Below are 18,786 nucleotides of genomic sequence, written 5' to 3'. Positions count from 1 at the left end.
GTGTTACGTGGTTTGGGGGAAAACTCTTCAGCTGTTGGTTCAGTATCACATCTGTCTGCACTGACTGGAATCAAGTATTTGTTAACTAATGAAAGCTGACCAGAAATCAGGAAGTGGGGCATTTCCTAAAATGACTGGTTGTGTTCCATGTCACTTTGAACAGAGGGGCAAGAAGGCTTTCTCCTGGGCTTAATGATGAAGGAGTAAGAAGAAAGTGATAGAAATCATCATGAAGCAAAATAAGATTTTTCTTTATATATAAAATATTTATTGGATTCTGGATGTGGAGAGACCCTTACAGGCAACCAAGAGTAGCTGTCCACAGTATAAAGGCTTTTGTTTCTGAACTAGTTACCCTCAGCTTCCTTTTTGAAAGAAGCAGAGATCTATAAAATTAGTAAATTCAGTAGAATCTACACCAAATTTTCCTCATCCTAAAGAAGACCCCTAAACTATGTTAGATTAATTCACTGTATTTCTTTTCACTGTGAAGAAGCAGCAGTTTCTCAGAATTTTTGCTTGTCATAATGCATTCATTCCAGTGGTAGAAGATTGACCTAAATGGGGCTTATTATAATGAACAACGTGGAAGTGAGACAAGCAGCTGTCTCAGTGACTGAGACTGGTCTTAGTTGCTGTATTTTAAGAGTGTGAGAAATCTGTCTTACCTGCATGGATTTATTCTGGCTTCGATGCAAATATAATAAAAGTTCGGACCAGCTTATTTTGCACTCTTGCCACTGTCCTGGCTCAGAATTTCATCTGTCCTGGATATTTACTGAATGTTTCCTAGAAAAGAACTGAAAAGAAAAAAGCCCAGTGTCTACATGGTCGCTGTTCATAAATCTTTGTCTTTGGAGGGAGCAGTGCACTGTTGTACCCTGAAGAATATGAGCTCAATTCTTCTTCAGATGGAAGATTATATCACTATGGTTCTTAAATACCAGTTAGCCATGACACTGAATCTTTCTCTCTGGTGACGGTAAATTATGCATTTCATCTACCTCAAGAAATTCTCAGATTTATGAAAGGAAATTCCATTATTTGACCTTAACTTCTCCCTGCAGCAGCCAGAGCCAATTACCTCTTTTTCTGTCATCATAACACAACAACATTAGCAGTGCCCGTGCTTTCTGTCACCTCCCTTTATGTGTTTCCAATTGTGCATTGTGTCTTTGTACCCACAGGATTGCAACAGCTTTGGCCAGGTACATAGATTAAATCAGCATATTGAATTATGTTCTAGCACTAAGCAGCAGGCTGGAGCAGTTGGCTCCCATTCATCTCAGTAGAAGTGCTGCCAATGTGCATGGGAAGGGTTATGCCCAGATTACCTCTGGGGTCATGCTGAGTTTGGGTTCAGGGCTTTTTACTTTACATTTTCCAATGAAGTGAAAGCTGCCAGGAAAGCTGGTTTTGCCTTGTAAACAGATGTAGCATGTCAGGGCAGTAAGTAACATAGACTTCTCCACACTGGCCTGCCAAACAGGAGGCATTGCTGAAGTATAAATGATCTTCATGTCTTCAGTTCCTCACCTTCTTCCTCCACCTGGAAAAAAATCTCAATTCCATTATTTCAGTTATTCCATTATTTCAGTTATTCCATTATTTCAGTTATTCCATTATGTCATTATATAATCAGTTGCTCATGTATAGGTGCCCAAGCCATATGAGGTGCTTTAGGACATTTGAGATACTTGCCTGGACCTGCCATATAGGACCCAGGACCCATGGGAGACTTCTACCCTTACACAGCAGCAGCTGGCCACGAGCCATATTTCTATAGGGCATCTGGAATTCTTCCCTAATTGTAATGACTGCAGTGGGACACAAGACACCACACTTATATATGGAGACAAGTATTAAGTGTCCCAGTTTGAAGGCTTGATCTCACCAAGGGGAGTTCTCAGTGTGGTGCTAAGATTTAATGTCTAGACAGTTGTAAAGACACCTGGGATCCAGACCCAGGCCCTTTTACAAGTGCCATTAGGCATGTGATCTGCAATTTTGGGTTCACAGATTCTTTCACATTTCATTCTCTTACCACTAGAAATGCTGCTGGCTTCAACGATTTGGCCTGCAGGACCCAAGAAGTCTTAGCAAAAAACTGCTGCTAGTGATATGTGTGGATTCCTCCTGCCAAACCTGAAATCAGTATGTTTTAAACTAACAACGTTGGAGATTTCTCATTTGCATTTCTCCCTCCTTCTCTTGCTTACTTTATATTGTTTATTTTATACAAAAAATAACATGTTGACATGTTGACAGTATTGTTCAATTCCAACCGGTTTTAGTTTAGCTGCAGGCTGGAAGTTCAGGTGCACTGCTGACTCACTCATTAGTGCTACAGAGAGTGAACTGGGCTTTTATGTATTGGAAGCTGTGCAAACAAGACTCCCAAAACAGATTTCTGGAAATAAAGAGGGAGATGTGCAGGAATGGGACAGCAATATTTCACACAAATAGAGATTTTCTGCCACGGAAATCATGAGCAAAATTCATCTCTTTCTGTTCCGTGCATGTTCATAGATGAATATTATCTGGGTAACTTTTCCATTATGTGTTCAAGGAGCATGACTGAAATGTTGGTTCACTCTTACCCACTCCCAAGGAGAGGAGTAGGTTCAGCGCAGGCTAGTGGAGGTGTGTTTTCCTTACATTACCTGTCACCTTGTATATCTGTCAGAGAAAGTAAGTCTAGGAAGTACACCTTGTGCTGGGAGTTGAAATAATGAGTTTTTTAAGAACCCATGGCTTCCAGCAGAGAGCTTTAAACAGCTTTGGACAATCTCCCAAGCAGTTCTGACTCCTGCACAGACAGGCTTTAGCTTCCTGGGAGAAATTACACCATGACTGGGGAAGATTGTTTTCCTCATTGCAGTGTTTAGTGGGGGGAGTCTTTAAATAGGTCATTTAAGTAGGGTCATTGGGCACTGGAACAGGCTGCCCAGGGAGGTGGTTGAGTCACCTTCCCTGGAGGTGTTTAAGGCACTGGTGGATGAGGCGCTGAGGGGCATGGCTTAGTGTTTGATAGGAATGGTTGGACTCGATGATCCTGTGGGTCTCTTCCAACCTGGTTATTCTATGATTCTATGATTCTATGAATATCACAGGGCTAGACCATAGGAACCTTGATTTGATGACAAACTGAGATCATAGAATCATTAAGGGTGGAAAAGATCTCTAAGGCCATCCAGCCCAACCATCATACCACTATGTCTACTAAAACATGTCCTGAAGTGCCATCTCTACAAGTTTTTTTAACACCTCTAGTGATGGTGCCCCAGAGGTGCACCACTGCCCTGGGCATCTTTCAATATTCTGGGGAATCTCATTCTTAGGAGCAAGAAACTGGTTTGGGATGTTGTGCAAACTGGAGGAGGGGGCTCCTAAGGTTAGGCATTTATGTCCTGTCCATTGCCACAGACCAGCCAGGAGAGAAAGATGCTATAAATGAGGCTCTGATGTTGTCTGCAATGATGATAAAAATTTCTAATCCACTAGAGGTTGCAAATGCCTCTCTATGAATATAGTACGTTATGGTAGCATTGCATTGATCTCCTCTTGGTTGACTTGTTCCTGAACGATTGAGTAGAGAGGAGAGATCTCTGCAAAGCCAGTATTAATATTCACTGAACTGTGATCTGCTTGAAAAGAAATGAGTTACTTTCTTATATGTCAGGAGCTGGGGGAATCCAGGCTAGATCATATTAGTGTGGGTCACACTGACCAGAGAGGAACATGGTCCTGATGGTCACTGATGACACTAACAGTCTTCTGGCAGAGCAATATATCCAAAAGTACTCAGAATTTGGAAATGCTCACTGTAAGCAGGGATATGCCTACTAGTAAGGGATATGGTAGTAAAGGCAAATTCCTGGGAAGTTCCTTGGCTTCCTGCAGGCACTCATTTCACTTAGAATGAATTGCAGCCAGCTGCTTTTCAGCCACCAGGTATTCCCTGGGGAGCCACAGCCTCCAACCACAGCCTTATAGTCAAACTGTATTTTGGCAAGGCCCAGGGAAAGCTGGAAGGGTCTGGTGGGAGACAGAGTGATGAGCAACATCTGCATAAAGCTGGCACATCAGCTTTCCCAGTGGACTCACGCAGATGGCAAATAAATTAAGATGGTCTGGGGGGACTGAGTCTGATGGGACTTTGAAGGTGAAGGGTTTGCAGATGGAAGAATGAATGTTTCCAACATCCCAGATTTAGCTTCAATTCCTTCAGAAGCCTCTGGGAGGGGGGAACACAGAAGCCAAAACCCCCATAAGCATCCTTAAGTCCTTGATTTAATTTTATTTCTGTCAGCTATATTTTAATAATGATTAGGTTTAATAAGTTATCGTCTCTTCCTAATTGGACCTCTGATTACACAGCCTGATGCCATTAAGCACTAATACTGTTCATCTCCCTCCTTTGGAGACATTCATTGTGCGATAGCCTGTCATTATTCTGAGCTAAACATACCATTTCTCTCCCAGAAGCTGTAATTTTCACAACTCCCAAGCAAACAAAGGCAGCACTAGATGATGATTTAACTTGTAAAGATGAAAAAGGATCTCCAGTGGGAGAGGAAGAAGAGAAAAGGGAGAAAGAAATACCTCCATTGAAGTTCCTGGGAATAAAGATGTGACATTTTATGTTGTCACCACATCTGAAATCACCAGCCGTCTGCAGTGTTGAGGCTAAGGAGAAATAATCTAGCGTTGATCACACTCTCTCGAGTGAAGGCACCTATATATTTATATGAAAGCTGTTAACAGGGAGGAAAGCAAGGTTGTAGAAGTGATCCCAGCAAGTTCCTTAGTTAGTGTGAACTGACCATGCCAGGCCAAGGGTCAGGATCACATCCATACGTCCCAGCCCAGGTCATCAGAGGGATTCTGGTGAGGTTAGGCTGCGAGGAGCTATCTCAACTCCCTCCCTTTACCTGTGTGCCAGACACGTCTTCCCTCTGGACGTGGGCAGCCTCCTGGTGCTGCCTCACTCAAGGCGGCTGTTGAAAAGCTGGTTGTTCCCAGGACCTCAGGGTAAGTGGCCCATACCACATCTCCTAAGGACAAACAAAGTTACTTAATATGCATTATACCGGCTGCACATCATGATCCAAGTAATCAGCAAATATATACTGCAGCATATTGGAGTTTCAGGGTTGCGTAGGGCTCAGCTGCAGGATTTCTCATCAGCTTATCCTTTAGCTCCTCTTCCCTCTCTCATTATGATTCATGTTTGTCTTTCCAACAGGAGGCTGGCCAAGTCCACCTTGCTGCTGATCCCTCTCTTTGGCATTCACTACATCATGTTTGCGTTCTTCCCTGACAATTTCAAAGCAGAAGTTAAGCTGGTCTTTGAGCTTGTGGTTGGGTCATTCCAGGTAAGCCACCCTTTGGGCCACCTCTCAGTCACCGGGTCTGCTGGCAGGGAGAAGTTTAGCAAGCATGGCAAGTGGTTCCTAAGGGGCATTTTAGCAGTTTCCTAGCTGTGTGCCCTTTCTCCAGGGCTGCAGTGAGTGGATTGTGGTCTAGGGGAATATCACAGAATCACAAAATCATTTAGCTTTTGAAGATCATCGAATCTGCCTGCCAAGGCCCCCACTAAACCGTGTCCTGAAGTGCCACATCTACACATCTTTGAAATACCTCCAATAACAGTGAATCTACTGCCCTGGGCAGCCTGTTCCAATGCTTGACAACCCAGTCAGTGAAGTAGTATTTCCTAATATCCAATCTAAACCTCCCCTGGAGCAACTTGAAGCCATTTCCTCTTGTCCTGTCACTCGTTACTTGGGAAAACAGACTAACACCATATCAGCTGTGAGGTGCTAAAAGCTTGTTCTCTTCTTTTCCCTAGGGATTTGTGGTGGCTGTTCTGTACTGTTTTCTCAATGGGGAGGTAAGACCAACAATAATTTCTGGTTAATGTTTGCAGTCGAGGCTTGTGGAGAGGGAATTGAGAAGTGTCCTGTTGTTGACGTTACCATATTGACAGGAAGGTTCCATGTCAAACCACTCACTCAAGAAAAACAACTCAACCATTTGCCTGACAGTTTCAAACACAATTAATAAACATATTAGGACTTCTGTGAAGACTATAATATTTCTGCTGCTGAGTTTATCCCTTATTCATGAGACAGCATCAGGAGAACTCCCATATGACCTTGCACAATCCCTGATCTGAAGAGACCACCTTCAGCAGGGAAAGATAAAGCCCATCCTCTAAGCCCTACTCATGCTTAGTGCCCACTGCCAAGATGGAGGCTCATTAGTGCAGTGATATTTTTGTACCGTGCTTCATCTGCCTGTAAGAAATTCAGCAGAGACTGATTAAACCTCTACTGCAAAGGCTACCAAGTAGGTGTGAGCAGCGAAAAACTTGGAGCTGCTGTCAGCTGGAGCACTTTCAATAAACTGAGCACAAACAAGAAAGAAGCAGCTGTGATCTGGGTTTGTGTTCCAGCTTCCTGGGGAGAGAAGAGTGTCCAGAATCATAATTCATTCTCTTACAGCTCTGATGCTGCTTTCAGCCATGCCAATGCCATGTGTACATAACACAGCGGCATGCAGAGCACATAGCCCATCTCCAGCAAAGACCTTTCCCAGTAAGCTTGCACGGAGCAGGACAGAAATACTCAAACTTATTAATGATCCAAATTGATGTAGGCATAGGCACAAACCAGTGCCAGGTAAACATGCTTCTACCTTGCACTCATTGATCTTGCCTTTCCCACATTTGCAGTCCTACAGTTTGCATCCTGGTGATGTACTATTTCTGTGATGGCTGAACCCAGAGATCCTCAGACACAGCTGTTTTATCTGATTCATACTGGAAGGCTGCAGGAGCGGACAGGGATGTTGGCCGAGTTTGTTCAGGATTTCAGTCTGGACAGTTTAAATTAGATAATGTATGTAAACTCCCTGAGCAGGAATCAGTAGCTTCTATCAAAAAAAGCACAGCTGCATTGACAGCTTTATAAACAAGCTATGGTTAAATAATTTGGTTTTGTGCGAAAACAGGGCAGTGAAAAGAAAAATCTTAGTTATACTTACAAAGCATGGAATGTGTTGCCATTAAAGTTAAGCAGTCTGGCACCTTCAGTGAATCAGATAAGTGGTGCCCTGTGCTCACCTTTCTTGCTGAAGCTCAGGGATTTCTGCACTAGTAGTTCACTGTCTGGAGTGTGTCCTCCCTTCTGTGTGGCTAAAAATTCTGTCTTGAGTTTAATGACCTTCATAAAATAATTCTTGGTCCTGTAACAGGGGGATCACTCATTGCTACTTACACAAACAAGTCAGAGCAATGGAAAATGCTCCCCTCTGCTGATTTGCTTGTGTTTTCACCACCTAGGTCCAAGCTGAACTCAAGCGAAAGTGGCGGAGGTGGCATCTGGAGCGGTTCCTGGGCTCAGACATGAAGTATCACCACCCTTCCTTAGGCAGCAATGGCACAAACTTCAGCACCCAGATCTCCATGCTGACCAAGTGCTCACCAAAGACACGCCGATGCTCTGGCTTCCAGGCTGAATTCTCTCTGGTGTGATGAGGAGTCATGCTCTGAGCACTGACCATCCAAGAGAGAAACTGAGAGACAGAAGGATCCCCAGGAATCAACAATGCGATGACAAACCCTTGTGAAATGACATGCTTCTCATGAGCCAACACAGGACACAAAACTGGAAAAGCCACTGGCATCCAGAACAAGACCAGACTAGCCAAGAGGCAGAGAAATATTTTTCCTCTCCCTCTTTTCAGACCTTTCGCTCTTAAGTTTCACGCTCTCAGGGGTTGATAACTCTGAGTAAAGGTCTCAGTCACCTGAGGAGAGCCTGGCAGATCCTGATGTGTCATAAACAATGAAGTATGGGGGGCAAGGGAGGGGAGAGCCTGAATCCTCGGTGGCTTTACCAGAACCGGCATCTCTGAAACACATAAATTGCACTTTTTCAAAAATGAGCCAGTAAAGGAGAGAGGGAGGCAAGAAGCAGGAAATAAAATGCCAAACATATGAATGTGCCAAAAGACCTGTTGATAAGAGATGTTGATAAGGCACAGAAGACAGAGTCAGGGACACAAGGGGAAGGAACAGGAAGAACATGAGCAGGAAGGAGAGATGCCAGCGCACAGCCCCTGCCTCTGCATTTTGCATGTGTGAAGACAAAGCTGCGACACCAGGAAAGCCCTTGGAGGATGCCCCAGTGCTGCACTGTGCTCTGCTAATTGGCCACCATCCTTGTAAGCAAAAGCTTTCCAAGCACCCTTGGGTGCCACCTGGAAAAGCAGGTCGCTGAGAAGGAACAGAGTGAATGCCCTTCTCTGCTCTATGTCCATGACATCGTGTTTTGTTTGATTGTTTTCAATGAACAGAAAACTCGATTTGCATGTATAAAAACCAGGTACAGATGCCAAAAGTGGAGCATGACTGTGTTTTTAATTCTTTTTAGGTTCAGCCATAGATCTTGATGCATTAACACACGCAGGATCGTTAGGGATGAGGAGAAAACAGTTGGTCTGTAATTCGTTTGCACTTGCTTAGCAAACACTGCCAGGAAAGGGAGATGTAGAACGCTGTAATCCTTAATTGAATCAGACCCACCATAAGGAGCCACTCTCCAGATGAAAAAATTAGCGTCACAGCAGCAAGTAGAATTGCTTTCATCAGAACAAGGTTGCCTCAGCACAGAAGTGGCACTCTAGGATTCAGGAAGGAGTGAAGGAGCTATTAAATTAATTTCTTCTTCAGCTTTTACAGGGAACTTTCATCCTATGATGAAGGCATTGTTAGATCTTTAAGACATGCATGTGTTTTTTACCTCTTTTCTACAGGCCTAATGTTTTCCATACAGGGAATTTGGAGAACGCACATGGATCCTATTGAAACCAAGACAATAGTTATTGTTTTCTTTTCTTTTCTTGATGAAAGGGCAAAGGAGAGGGGTGAAACCAAGTCCTACTCAGACATGTCAGGCTGGCAGCTTGCAGGGCATCACGTGCAGCTCACACGTCCCTGGTACTGCATTTGAGACAATCCCCCACAATCCCCAAATCACTCAGAAGATAGAAAACACAAGGATGTGGATGCTCATGCCGATATCCCACCCAACTGCATCGAATGGGATTGCATCAGTTTTAAAGTAGATGTGGGAAATCCCTGCCCAGCTCAGGTATACACTTAGTAATTGGGCTGTGTCATCATAACTTGTGAGGGCACTGTCCTCACGAGGGAGGATCTGGGTCACCAGTTCATGTACGTGGAAAGGAAGGTGGACTTCTCTTTCAGAGATCTCAACGAGCAGGTACTAACAGCACTTGGACTTCTTCAGAATGAAGTATAGTTCATTGAAGGGAAGCATTTTTAACTTGGTGCATTTGGGGTTTTTTTTGCTTGCTTTAAGCATCCACGATTCACCACCAACAAACCACACAGAGCCCAGGAGGAGAGCTGCAGATCTGGACAACCAATTCCTTTTTCAGTTATGGGAGGGTGGTTGTCCATGCTGTACCCTCCCCTGAACTATGCCTGTTATCATCTGAGCTCAATGCTTCCAAAGTCTCCACATGTGGGAGTGAGAACAGCATAGAGGACTGATTAGTAAGGGTCACGAGATACTCTTGATACAACTGCCCTGGAGGGTAGACATACACTTATGACTTCCCAGTGAGACAGCTAGATGCTGTCACAGTGTAACCATGGCTACCCAGCCTGCAAAACCTAAGAGGACAGGTTGATATTTGTGGAGGTAATCATTATAAGATCCAGGGTCCTACAATTAAAGTGCTGACATGGCCCCAGGCTAGCCAGGTGCAAGCCATCTTTGTTACAGCTACGTTGCACTGAAACTATATCATTAGCAGTTAGAATCCAACACTGATGTGCTGAAATATTCTCTTAGCAGCTCTCTTAATTCCTAAAGTCCAGAGAAACCAAGAGGTTGCTTAAAATGTCCCTGTATTTTTTGCACTAAAGCCCATATGCCCTGAAGCCCCAGGAGCAAGGTCCCCATTGAAACCCTCATGAGGTCCTCGGAGGCAAGGATTCTCTTTTCGTTTAGTGCTGGTGCTGATGAGTTCTTTCAAGCCTGGGTTAAGACCCGTACAGAAGAAAATAGAGAAGTCCCACCAGTATCTTCTCCTGTGCCTGGTTCAAAACAAGGATTTGCAGTTCACCAAGTGAATGACTAGCTGCAAGTAAGTCCAGACGAAGCAAGGACAAGCTCTTTCTCAGCTCCCAAGTTGCTCCACTTGGTCTAAAATGCTTCTTCTCACTGGTTCAGAATTTGGAAGCAACATCAGCCTGATAAAGATTGGATTGAATAAGCTGCAAAGCCATTCACCATCTTCATCTGTCATGGTAACTATCTACGCCCAGCAAAATTGGTGGAGTGCAGAGGAGCACTGCCCAATCCTGTTAATGTGCCCACTGAGGTGCCTAAAGTGTGAACTTTAATCCCAGGTCCTAAACAAGCAGAGGAGAAGTTTGAGCACAGAGCTGTTGAGCATAGTTGATACACCATTATCGGCAACCTTCATTGTGAGGGTGAGAACCCTTCCCATCTATTTTAGGCAGCCTTGCTGGAGTAGACAGTCTATGTCTGTGAGCCATGAGCAGTGAGACACTTTGTTTATTTTCACTATATTGTTCTTCACCTTCCTTTCCCTCTCCCTGAGCCTTAGCTCCATTTGTAGGAGGACCTTCTGCTTTGTATTTACAGCTTCACTTCTATTTCAGCCCTTTTCTAACCATACATGAAAGGCAGCAGGAATAGGCTCGCTTTTTGGAGGCCTGACAGGGGAAAAATTTGGCTGGTTATGTACCCATGCCACAGGGCTTTCTGTAGCCCTTAAGCTGCACCACCAGGTTATTCTGCACAGGAGCCTGAAGACAGGACTTAAACTGAGGAGCTTCTTCAGAAAACATTGACTACATTAACATGCTGGGAACAGTGCCCCTAGGCATCACTGAACATCCATCGACATCATCATTATGCTGTCAAGGGTCTTTGAGAGATTAAATCAATGTGCTGAATATACCTGCTGTGACAGGCATGGCAATATTAGTGATGCAGGCTGTGCAGACCTGCCAGCCCAGCTGTGTTGGCCTCATATTTCAGGAGAATAGAAGAGTCAGTGGTGAAATCGGAGCTTTTCACTCCAGGGATGTGAGCCATCAAGTGAATGATGACGTTCGGATCAGGCCCTCATTTAAGCGGCTTAAGTGTAGGAATTTGGCCCGAAAACTTGCCCTCTTCTACTCTGTTTTTCATCAGTAAAAAGGAGTTCAAGGACTTCACTGCCGTCCCAAATGACAGCCCGGACTGTGTTGTCCTGAACCCGTGCAGAATACGTGATGCAGTGCTCAGGGCTGCTGCTGTTGCTCTTTATCAGGGATAGGATGAGGGGGTATGGGTTTAAGCTGACAGACGGGAGATTTAGGTTAGGTGTTAGGAAGGATTTTTTTTACTGTAAGGGTGATAAAGCAGTGGCACAGGTTGTCAAGAGAAGTCATGGATATCCCATTCCTAGAGATATTCAAGGCCAGGTTGGATAGGGCTTTAAGCAACTTTATGCAGTGGAGAGTGTCCCTGCCCATGGCAGGAGGATTGGAATTGGGTGATCTTTGAGGTCCCTTCCAAGCCAAGATATTCTATGATTCTTTAATGCTATGAAAGCATCAGTCTGACCCCCTTAACTCTGATGTAAGACAGGAATGATTCCAGTGAAGGCAACTGTGTAAATTTTCTGCAAAATAAGATTAAGAGCCATGTCTGGATGTGTTAGGCTTTTAAATACGTTTGAGGATCATTAATTGAGACTCAAAAACTCTACAGAAGTCAGGCCAAATTCTGATCTCGCTTGCACCAGTCAGTTCACTTGAGTGACTCCTGAATTACAGCAGCAGAAAACTGAAATTTGCCTTTCGAATAATTCCTCTATCTTCAACCTGGAACTGTTTGCTTCCTTTTTATACCAGAGCAACATCAAACCCATCATGTTAATTAGTTACTCTATTTCAGTGATTGAAATATTAAACAATTGGTAATAATGATTTATTTTCTCAAGGTCTAGAGGTACAAGGCTCAATGCTAACATCAGACTGTAGATATTTGTATTCAACTGGGACCTATGTTGTTCTATGGCCCTCTAATAAGCGACAAGAAATAAGTGACTGTGTTTAGGGTTTAAAAAAAGAACAGTAAATAAATTCTAGGCTCTTGTAGAATTTTAGGCATTAACTTGAAACCAGCTTTTAAAATCAGAGGTATATATGCAGCAGCATCGTTACTGTATTTCTGGAATGAAAAAGGGATCCAAAAAAAAAGCCCAGGAGGCAAAATATCTGGTTTATTTTATTTTGCTTTGGTTTGCTTTTTTGTCTTGGAAGCAGTTGTATTTTTCTCAAGGAAGTTGTTCCTGGCGAACAAATGTTTTGTACGTTAACTATGGAGCAGATTTACTTCTTTTTCAGTATCCCGCTTGGTTCCCATTTAGCTCCGAAGCAATGAGGCAGCGGTGTCTGTATCACAGGGCTCTGTGAGCAAAGGGATTAAAACCAAATCTCTGCTCCAATCTAATGGAAAGATTTTCAGAGGGAGGTGTACCTGCTGATTAACAAAAGATTGCCAGTGGCTTTTAAAAAGCAAAGTGAAGCTCCAAAGAAAGCTCAGGAGTGAATATCGCTTAGATCCATGGAAGGTATTAAAGGGGTTTGATGGGATTACTTTGTCTCCATTCCTTCCACCTTCACCACAGTGTTTAAAGAAGGCAAAACCCAGTGGGTTTCTGCAAGATATACAAAACATTTTCACACTAAAAGGGAATCTCTCAAACTTTGAAAAGCCAATATGTGTCTTTGTGAAGCTTGTTTTATTCTCTCTGCAAAAGTTCAACTTGATTTAATAAATGGCCTATGGAAATCCATGTGGTATTAGAATCAAGGAGGTTGAGAAACAATATTTCTTCCCTGGAAGATGAATCTAGGTTTAATACCAAAGCCTATGTAAAACATGATTCCTCCCCACTGTCCTAGCTTTTCTGCTTTCAAGTAGGACTTTTAGTTCAAGAAAGGATTTTAAATGGGGTGTTGACACAGCTCAGACATAGCCCTGTGCTTCCTCCCAAGGCATCTCTGCACCAATGAATGTGACAAGCTCTTGGAGATAAGGACTGCGGTCCTGAGCTCCTTGACTCACAATGCAACTTTGCACTTTTCACACACTGATGCTTATGGTGGCAAGGACCACAATGCTTGATTGTAGATGACCCTCAAAGAGCAAGAGGCCAAGCTCTTGGCCTCATATCAATCTGGAATGGCTCTGCTGGTATCACTCTGGAACTCAACTGGTATAATAGGGAAAAGAATTAAGTCCAAGAATGGAGTCCAACATTCCAAACTCCAGAACAGCATGGATTTCAACCCATTTTCTTTCAGTCAGTCAACCACATCTATAAACCCAGTATTTACATACCAGTCTGATGAGGTATAGTTACAATGACTTATTTCCCCTGGAAGTTGGTACAGTTGTAAATTACGGCTTTTAGTAATTAAGAGTTTCCTGGGCCCATGGACTGTCTCTTCCATCTGTTACTGTCTGAAGGTCCTAAACTCCTGGTTTGCTTGCCTGATGTTGCGTTATACAGTGAAAAGCCCTGGGTTTGAAACCCTGGTTATTTCCAGCATATCTTGAAATCACAGGGAAAAAGACAAATACTGGGCCTGGAAACTACGTAACAGGTCTGTAAGGGAAATAATAACTATTTGGATTCTGAGGGCCAGGCCTTTAGGAGACACAAATTGACATCAGCAGAGCACTATTGTTTTATACCCCAGTTTTGTGGATATTGTAAATCTGTACATAGAGGAAATGTGAATAGTACATTTACAAAAAAAAAAAAACAAACACATTTTTGATACTTTGATGATGATAAATTAAGTTTGAAAAGGCACTTTTGAATGCAGAAGTGCATTTTTCAAACTCTATTTCAAACACCTCAAGCTGTTGCTCAGTACCTGGTGCCAACTGACTCTTCTCACTCAAACTGTAAGCACCTCTGCTCTGCCCTCCTGTAAATAGGCTTTGACAATAAAGAGTGATGAGAACTGGCTGTGAACAGAGAACAGCTGTCACTGTGGACTTCGATGTACCTAGGTGCTTGTGATGTATTCATCATGCCAGTGAGAACAGACCTGCTTGCTCAGCACAGGTGAATCTCTGCCTTGTTTCATGGCCTTTTGCCCAATGTTATTTATTTTGTCCTCACTCTGTACGTATGCAATGAAATGGGTATTTTTTTCCTTTGTATTTGGTTCATCTCCTTGCTTCAGAGGAGGTTCTTCTCTGTGGTTGACACTGCTGAAACAAGCAATAAAACCATTGTGAAGACATTGTGTCTAAAATGTTCCACCTGATACTTTATTTTTCTCCACCCTGAATTAAACAGAAGGGAAAGGCTAAGAAGGTGGTAGTGAGCTGGTAAGGTGCCAGCAGAAGGATTACTACCAGCCCCAGCATGAAAGAGCCCCAAAACCACCATAAAGAAGGCAAAACCATCACATGAGCCAGGTGGCTGGTTGCAATGTCTTTTGGAGCTAGGACTCAGTCATGGAGGGAATAATCATGCAATTACAAGTACACTATGGTTCTTTTGCAGTGATCAAGAGATTTTAAATTATTCCTGTGTTTGTAGGCACATACACACATAAATAAATCTATTGATTGTTACAAGTGTAGGGTTGGATGTTGGAATATCGTCCAACTGTCTCACTGTACTGTACCATTCAAATTCATCCCCTTGAGAATCCCTCCTGTTCCATGGATGGACTGACTAAAGCTAAGATCTGTCTTTTACATCACAGACTGTAGCACTCTCCAGGAAGAGGAAAAAAACCAAAATACATGAAAAAATGTTTCTTCTCCTTCCCTTCAGGATCAAACACAGACTGCAAGTCATCCAGGCCACATGGTAGGAGAATCTGTTAACAGCATTTTCAGAGCAGATCTATTTCATCTGTGGAAATCCCACACCACTGTGAGAAACCAAAATGCTTTACCCATCAGATGCACAAAAGATCTGTCATCCAGTGCTCTTTGAAATATTTGGTGTATATAATGACCAAGGGCATCTTACAATGCAGTTTCAAGTTCAGGGTGGTGGTTTGGCTTGGGTTTGTCACAACCAGATGATCCCACAGCATTGGTGATGTAAATTCATAATCTGAACATCATGAGAACAACCTGCCTGCAGATCTTACAACCAGATCCTTAACCCAGTTACCTCACTACTGTGCGTGCGCGCTGTCACGGTACGTGCATACACAACCAGAATAAGTCTGGCAGTAGCAATATTTATATGAGTGGGTAATTAACAACTTGCAAGTGTAAAGGGAAGCACCACAGCAAGGTCTGGGGTTAAGCATGCTGCTGCTTGGCTATTAGTTTAGTTTGGCTTTGGGACATAGCTTAAGTTAGTCCTCTGATTGTGGTGTTTATCTGCCTCAAAAGTAATGCCTTGGTTTTTTTAAATGCAGAGTTCATTGTACCTTTATAACGTGGAGTACAGATTTGTTTGCTTAAATACCTTTCTGGGCTGAAAGTAGCCCTTTCCAGGGAAAGAAAAGGAGAGAGCTCGGGTTGTTTAGCCTGGAGAAGAGGAGGATGAGGGAAGACCTCATTGCTCTCTACAACTACCTGAAAGGAGGTTGTGGAGAGGAGGGAGCTGGCCTCTTCTCCCAAGTGACAGGGGACAGGACGAGAGGAAATAGCCTCAAGCTCCACCAGGGGAGGTTTAGGCTGGACATTAGGAAAAAAGTTTTCACAGAAAGGGTCATTGGGCACTGGAACAGGCTGCCCAGGGAGGTGGTTGATTCACCTTCCCTGGAAGTGTTTAAGGCACAGGTGGACGAGGTGCTGAGGGACATGGTTTAGTGTTTGATAAGAATGGTTGGACTCGATGATCCGGTGGGTCTCTTCCAACGTGGTTATTCTGTGATTCTATTGTTTGAACATGGACTTTGCAAAGTCTCCAAATCTCTGCTAGTAGAATCCAAATCATTAGAAAAGCATTTAAATTAACATTTCTTTAAGGCATGGAATTGCCCAGTAGGGCTAACTATTCCCTTGCATTTCTACTGCCTCTGCATGGGTCTGGTGGTACCGCAAGTTTGGGTCTGCCTCTGCCTCCTCGACACACTGTGAGTGCCAAGCACTGGCATCTCGTACACTGGTCCCTGGAGCAGCAGTCATAGCAGTAGTGCTCAGCCTGCAAGGAATGTGTGCTCATTCCTGGCAGCTTTCCCATCTTACCAAGTGACCAGGTACCTTCTGAGCCTCGTATGGTGACCTTAGCTTCGCAGCTTCCTCCAGCTTTCCCAGAGGTGCTGAATATGCCCTTGTATCGTGTCTGTATTCCATCGTAGCTGTATGCTTGGTTCAGTAGCACTGCCTTTTCAGGTCTTTAATGATCAAAGCAAAGCATGAGTCTTCCTCTGTGTTGGAGAAATGCCTAGCAGGCGACTAAAAGTGAGCAGTATTTATTCATGTAAAAGACAAGTTATTCAATGCACATGATTATTAGGCAGTAAAAATAGATCACAGCGAGAGGTCAATGAGCTTTTCCTTGTCCATAGGGCCAGTTCCACAGCTCGGCTGCTCTTTAAGCTTATTTACACACACTGTTCTCAGTACTGATAAAGGCAAATCTACAGCTAAGGATGAAAAGTCTTCACTGTACATGTCCCTCCTTTCTGCGTCAATTAACCATTGTCGTTTAAAAGCAAAGGTTCTAAAGCTCTGGGCCACTCTGAGAAGCAGAGCTGTTGCATACTGACTTTCTCTGGATCCCTCTGTGGATTAAACCAGAAATCAGAAGAAGACATTACAATGGCTGGGGAAAGGGAAGATCAGCCAATTGCATTTGTTCTGTGCCTATAGAGATGATGATAATCACATACTGTCAAAAAATATCTTCCATATGAGGAACTCCAATCACTGTCTAGGAATTAATTAGCGTAAGTGGCTTTGATGAAGGTCACCTAGGAAGTCTGAGGCAAAAATCAACCCGAGCATCCTCAATCCCTTCTGTGTCTCTTCTGCGTAAGACCCATCCTTCCTGATTTGCAATGAGCATAGTATTTCTTTCCTTAGACACTCACTATTATTATGAATTTGATAGAACATTTGATTACATATAGCTGGAAATTTTTTGAGCTTGGCTTTTAGAGCTTCTTTGTGTAAGTTCAGTGGTGAAGTTGCTTTTCATGGCTGCAAAAACACCGTTCTCTGTAAGAAGGAACTATGATTAAAAATGGCCAATGGTATCCTTTTCCTTTGATCCCCTGTGGTTTCCATGGCAAAGCGCCAGGACAAAGCCTTTTGTGATCTCCGTGACATTAAAGCAATTTTCCTATGTACTGAATCAATTTTAGTGGTTAAATTATCTTCACTCCCCATGCAACCAGTTGCGCGCATGGCCTTAGGTCACCCTTTAGGCTGCTCAGTGATGAACCTTCTCCTAGACTCCATCCCTGCCCAACCACACTGCTGACGGAGCCTCTCCCCTTAGAAATATCTCCACTCTGTCAAGATGAAATCAAAGCCTCAAACCCTTATCACACACGGTCTGAGAGCACAGGAACTGACTTAGCATGCTGATACCAGCCAACATCACTCCTACTCATGGTTTTTAGAACGATGCTACTTAATTATTGCCCTGTAACAGAAGGAGAGAAAAAAAGTAAAATGACATCTGAAAGCAAGTCTGAAGGTTGGCGTGCTTGTTGGAGAACTGTAAAACACTCTTCATTGTCCAAGCATTAAGAAGACAATTACTTCAACTCAGAACTTCAAAATCTTGATAGTTAGACATCCTGGATTACAAACAGAACTCCTGCCACTTAATATCAGCTCTGAATAAAGGAGAAAGGAGATTAGAAACAAGATCTCTAGCCAAGATGTCACATGGGTGAGTACTGCAAGCACATCCTTAGCTCCAGGGAGTTCTCCACTTTTCCAGCAGGTGACACAAAAGTCCTTTGAAACTGAGAGGTGTGGGTGGGAGCTGGAAGTGGCTTTGAAAGCACAGTGTTACCTATATGTGATGTGAAGAAAACTAGGATAGAACAATGTCGTACCAAAAGCCACATATTTTGATAGGAATGGTTGGACTCGATGATCCAGTGGGTCTCTTCCAACCTGGTTATTCTATGATTCTATGATTCTATATCTGTATATCTTTCCCTTCCTTCTGGCAAATCCCAACAACTGTTTGCATCCCATTGTCACTTTTAACCTGAACTTACATGTGAATCTGATTTTACAATGGGAGGTAAATAGCAGCAGCAAAACCCCAGTACTGAGCTGGCCTCTGCTGTCAAGAATTTGCCTCCCCCAACCCTTATGGATTTACTTCACTGGACTTATTAATCAATGGCTGCATCTTATCAACCACTTAACTCTGATCTCTTTGGCAAAAAGCAGTTAGAAGCCGTAATATTTCATTACATCTTATCTGCTTCCAGCTAAAAAATGCAAGGATCTGATAGAAACATGGCTTCTCTCTGCAGTGGTAAAAGAATTTATTAAGTGTAATAAATTTATGTGTACAGTGTGATTTCTCATTTGGACTGGGTACAACTTTTCATTGCATCCCATCACGTATTCCCACCAAGTCAGTGCCTGCATGTTCTAGTTCTCTATTTGTCCCATTTAGTTCATAGATAGGAGCTTAAACAGAAGGTTTCTTGGGAACTATTCCAGCAAGGCTCTTTGGCTTTTGAAAAAATGCCAGACCTGT

The 18,786-nt window shown here is 43.3% G+C and overlaps 1 protein-coding gene across 1 annotated transcript in view; it reads left to right on the top strand.

The window, feature by feature from the left end:
- The window catches only part of VIPR1 (vasoactive intestinal peptide receptor 1), a 109,165-nt gene extending 100,520 nt beyond the window's left edge, over nt 1-8,645 (top strand). The window contains exons 11-13 of the mRNA XM_069859189.1: nt 5,249-5,378; nt 5,855-5,896; nt 7,349-8,645. Coding sequence (XP_069715290.1) covers nt 5,249-5,378; nt 5,855-5,896; nt 7,349-7,540 — 364 coding nt within the window. The 3' untranslated portion in view covers nt 7,541-8,645. The remainder of the gene's footprint in view (nt 1-5,248; nt 5,379-5,854; nt 5,897-7,348) is intronic.
- The last annotated feature ends 10,141 nt before the right edge of the window (nt 8,646-18,786 follow it).

Source organism: Phaenicophaeus curvirostris, chromosome 6, assembly GCF_032191515.1.
Source record: "Phaenicophaeus curvirostris isolate KB17595 chromosome 6, BPBGC_Pcur_1.0, whole genome shotgun sequence".
Lineage (NCBI taxonomy): Eukaryota > Metazoa > Chordata > Aves > Cuculiformes > Cuculidae > Phaenicophaeus > Phaenicophaeus curvirostris.
Note: the sequence above shows the minus strand (reverse complement) of the source record. Positions and strands in the feature narration are given on the sequence as shown.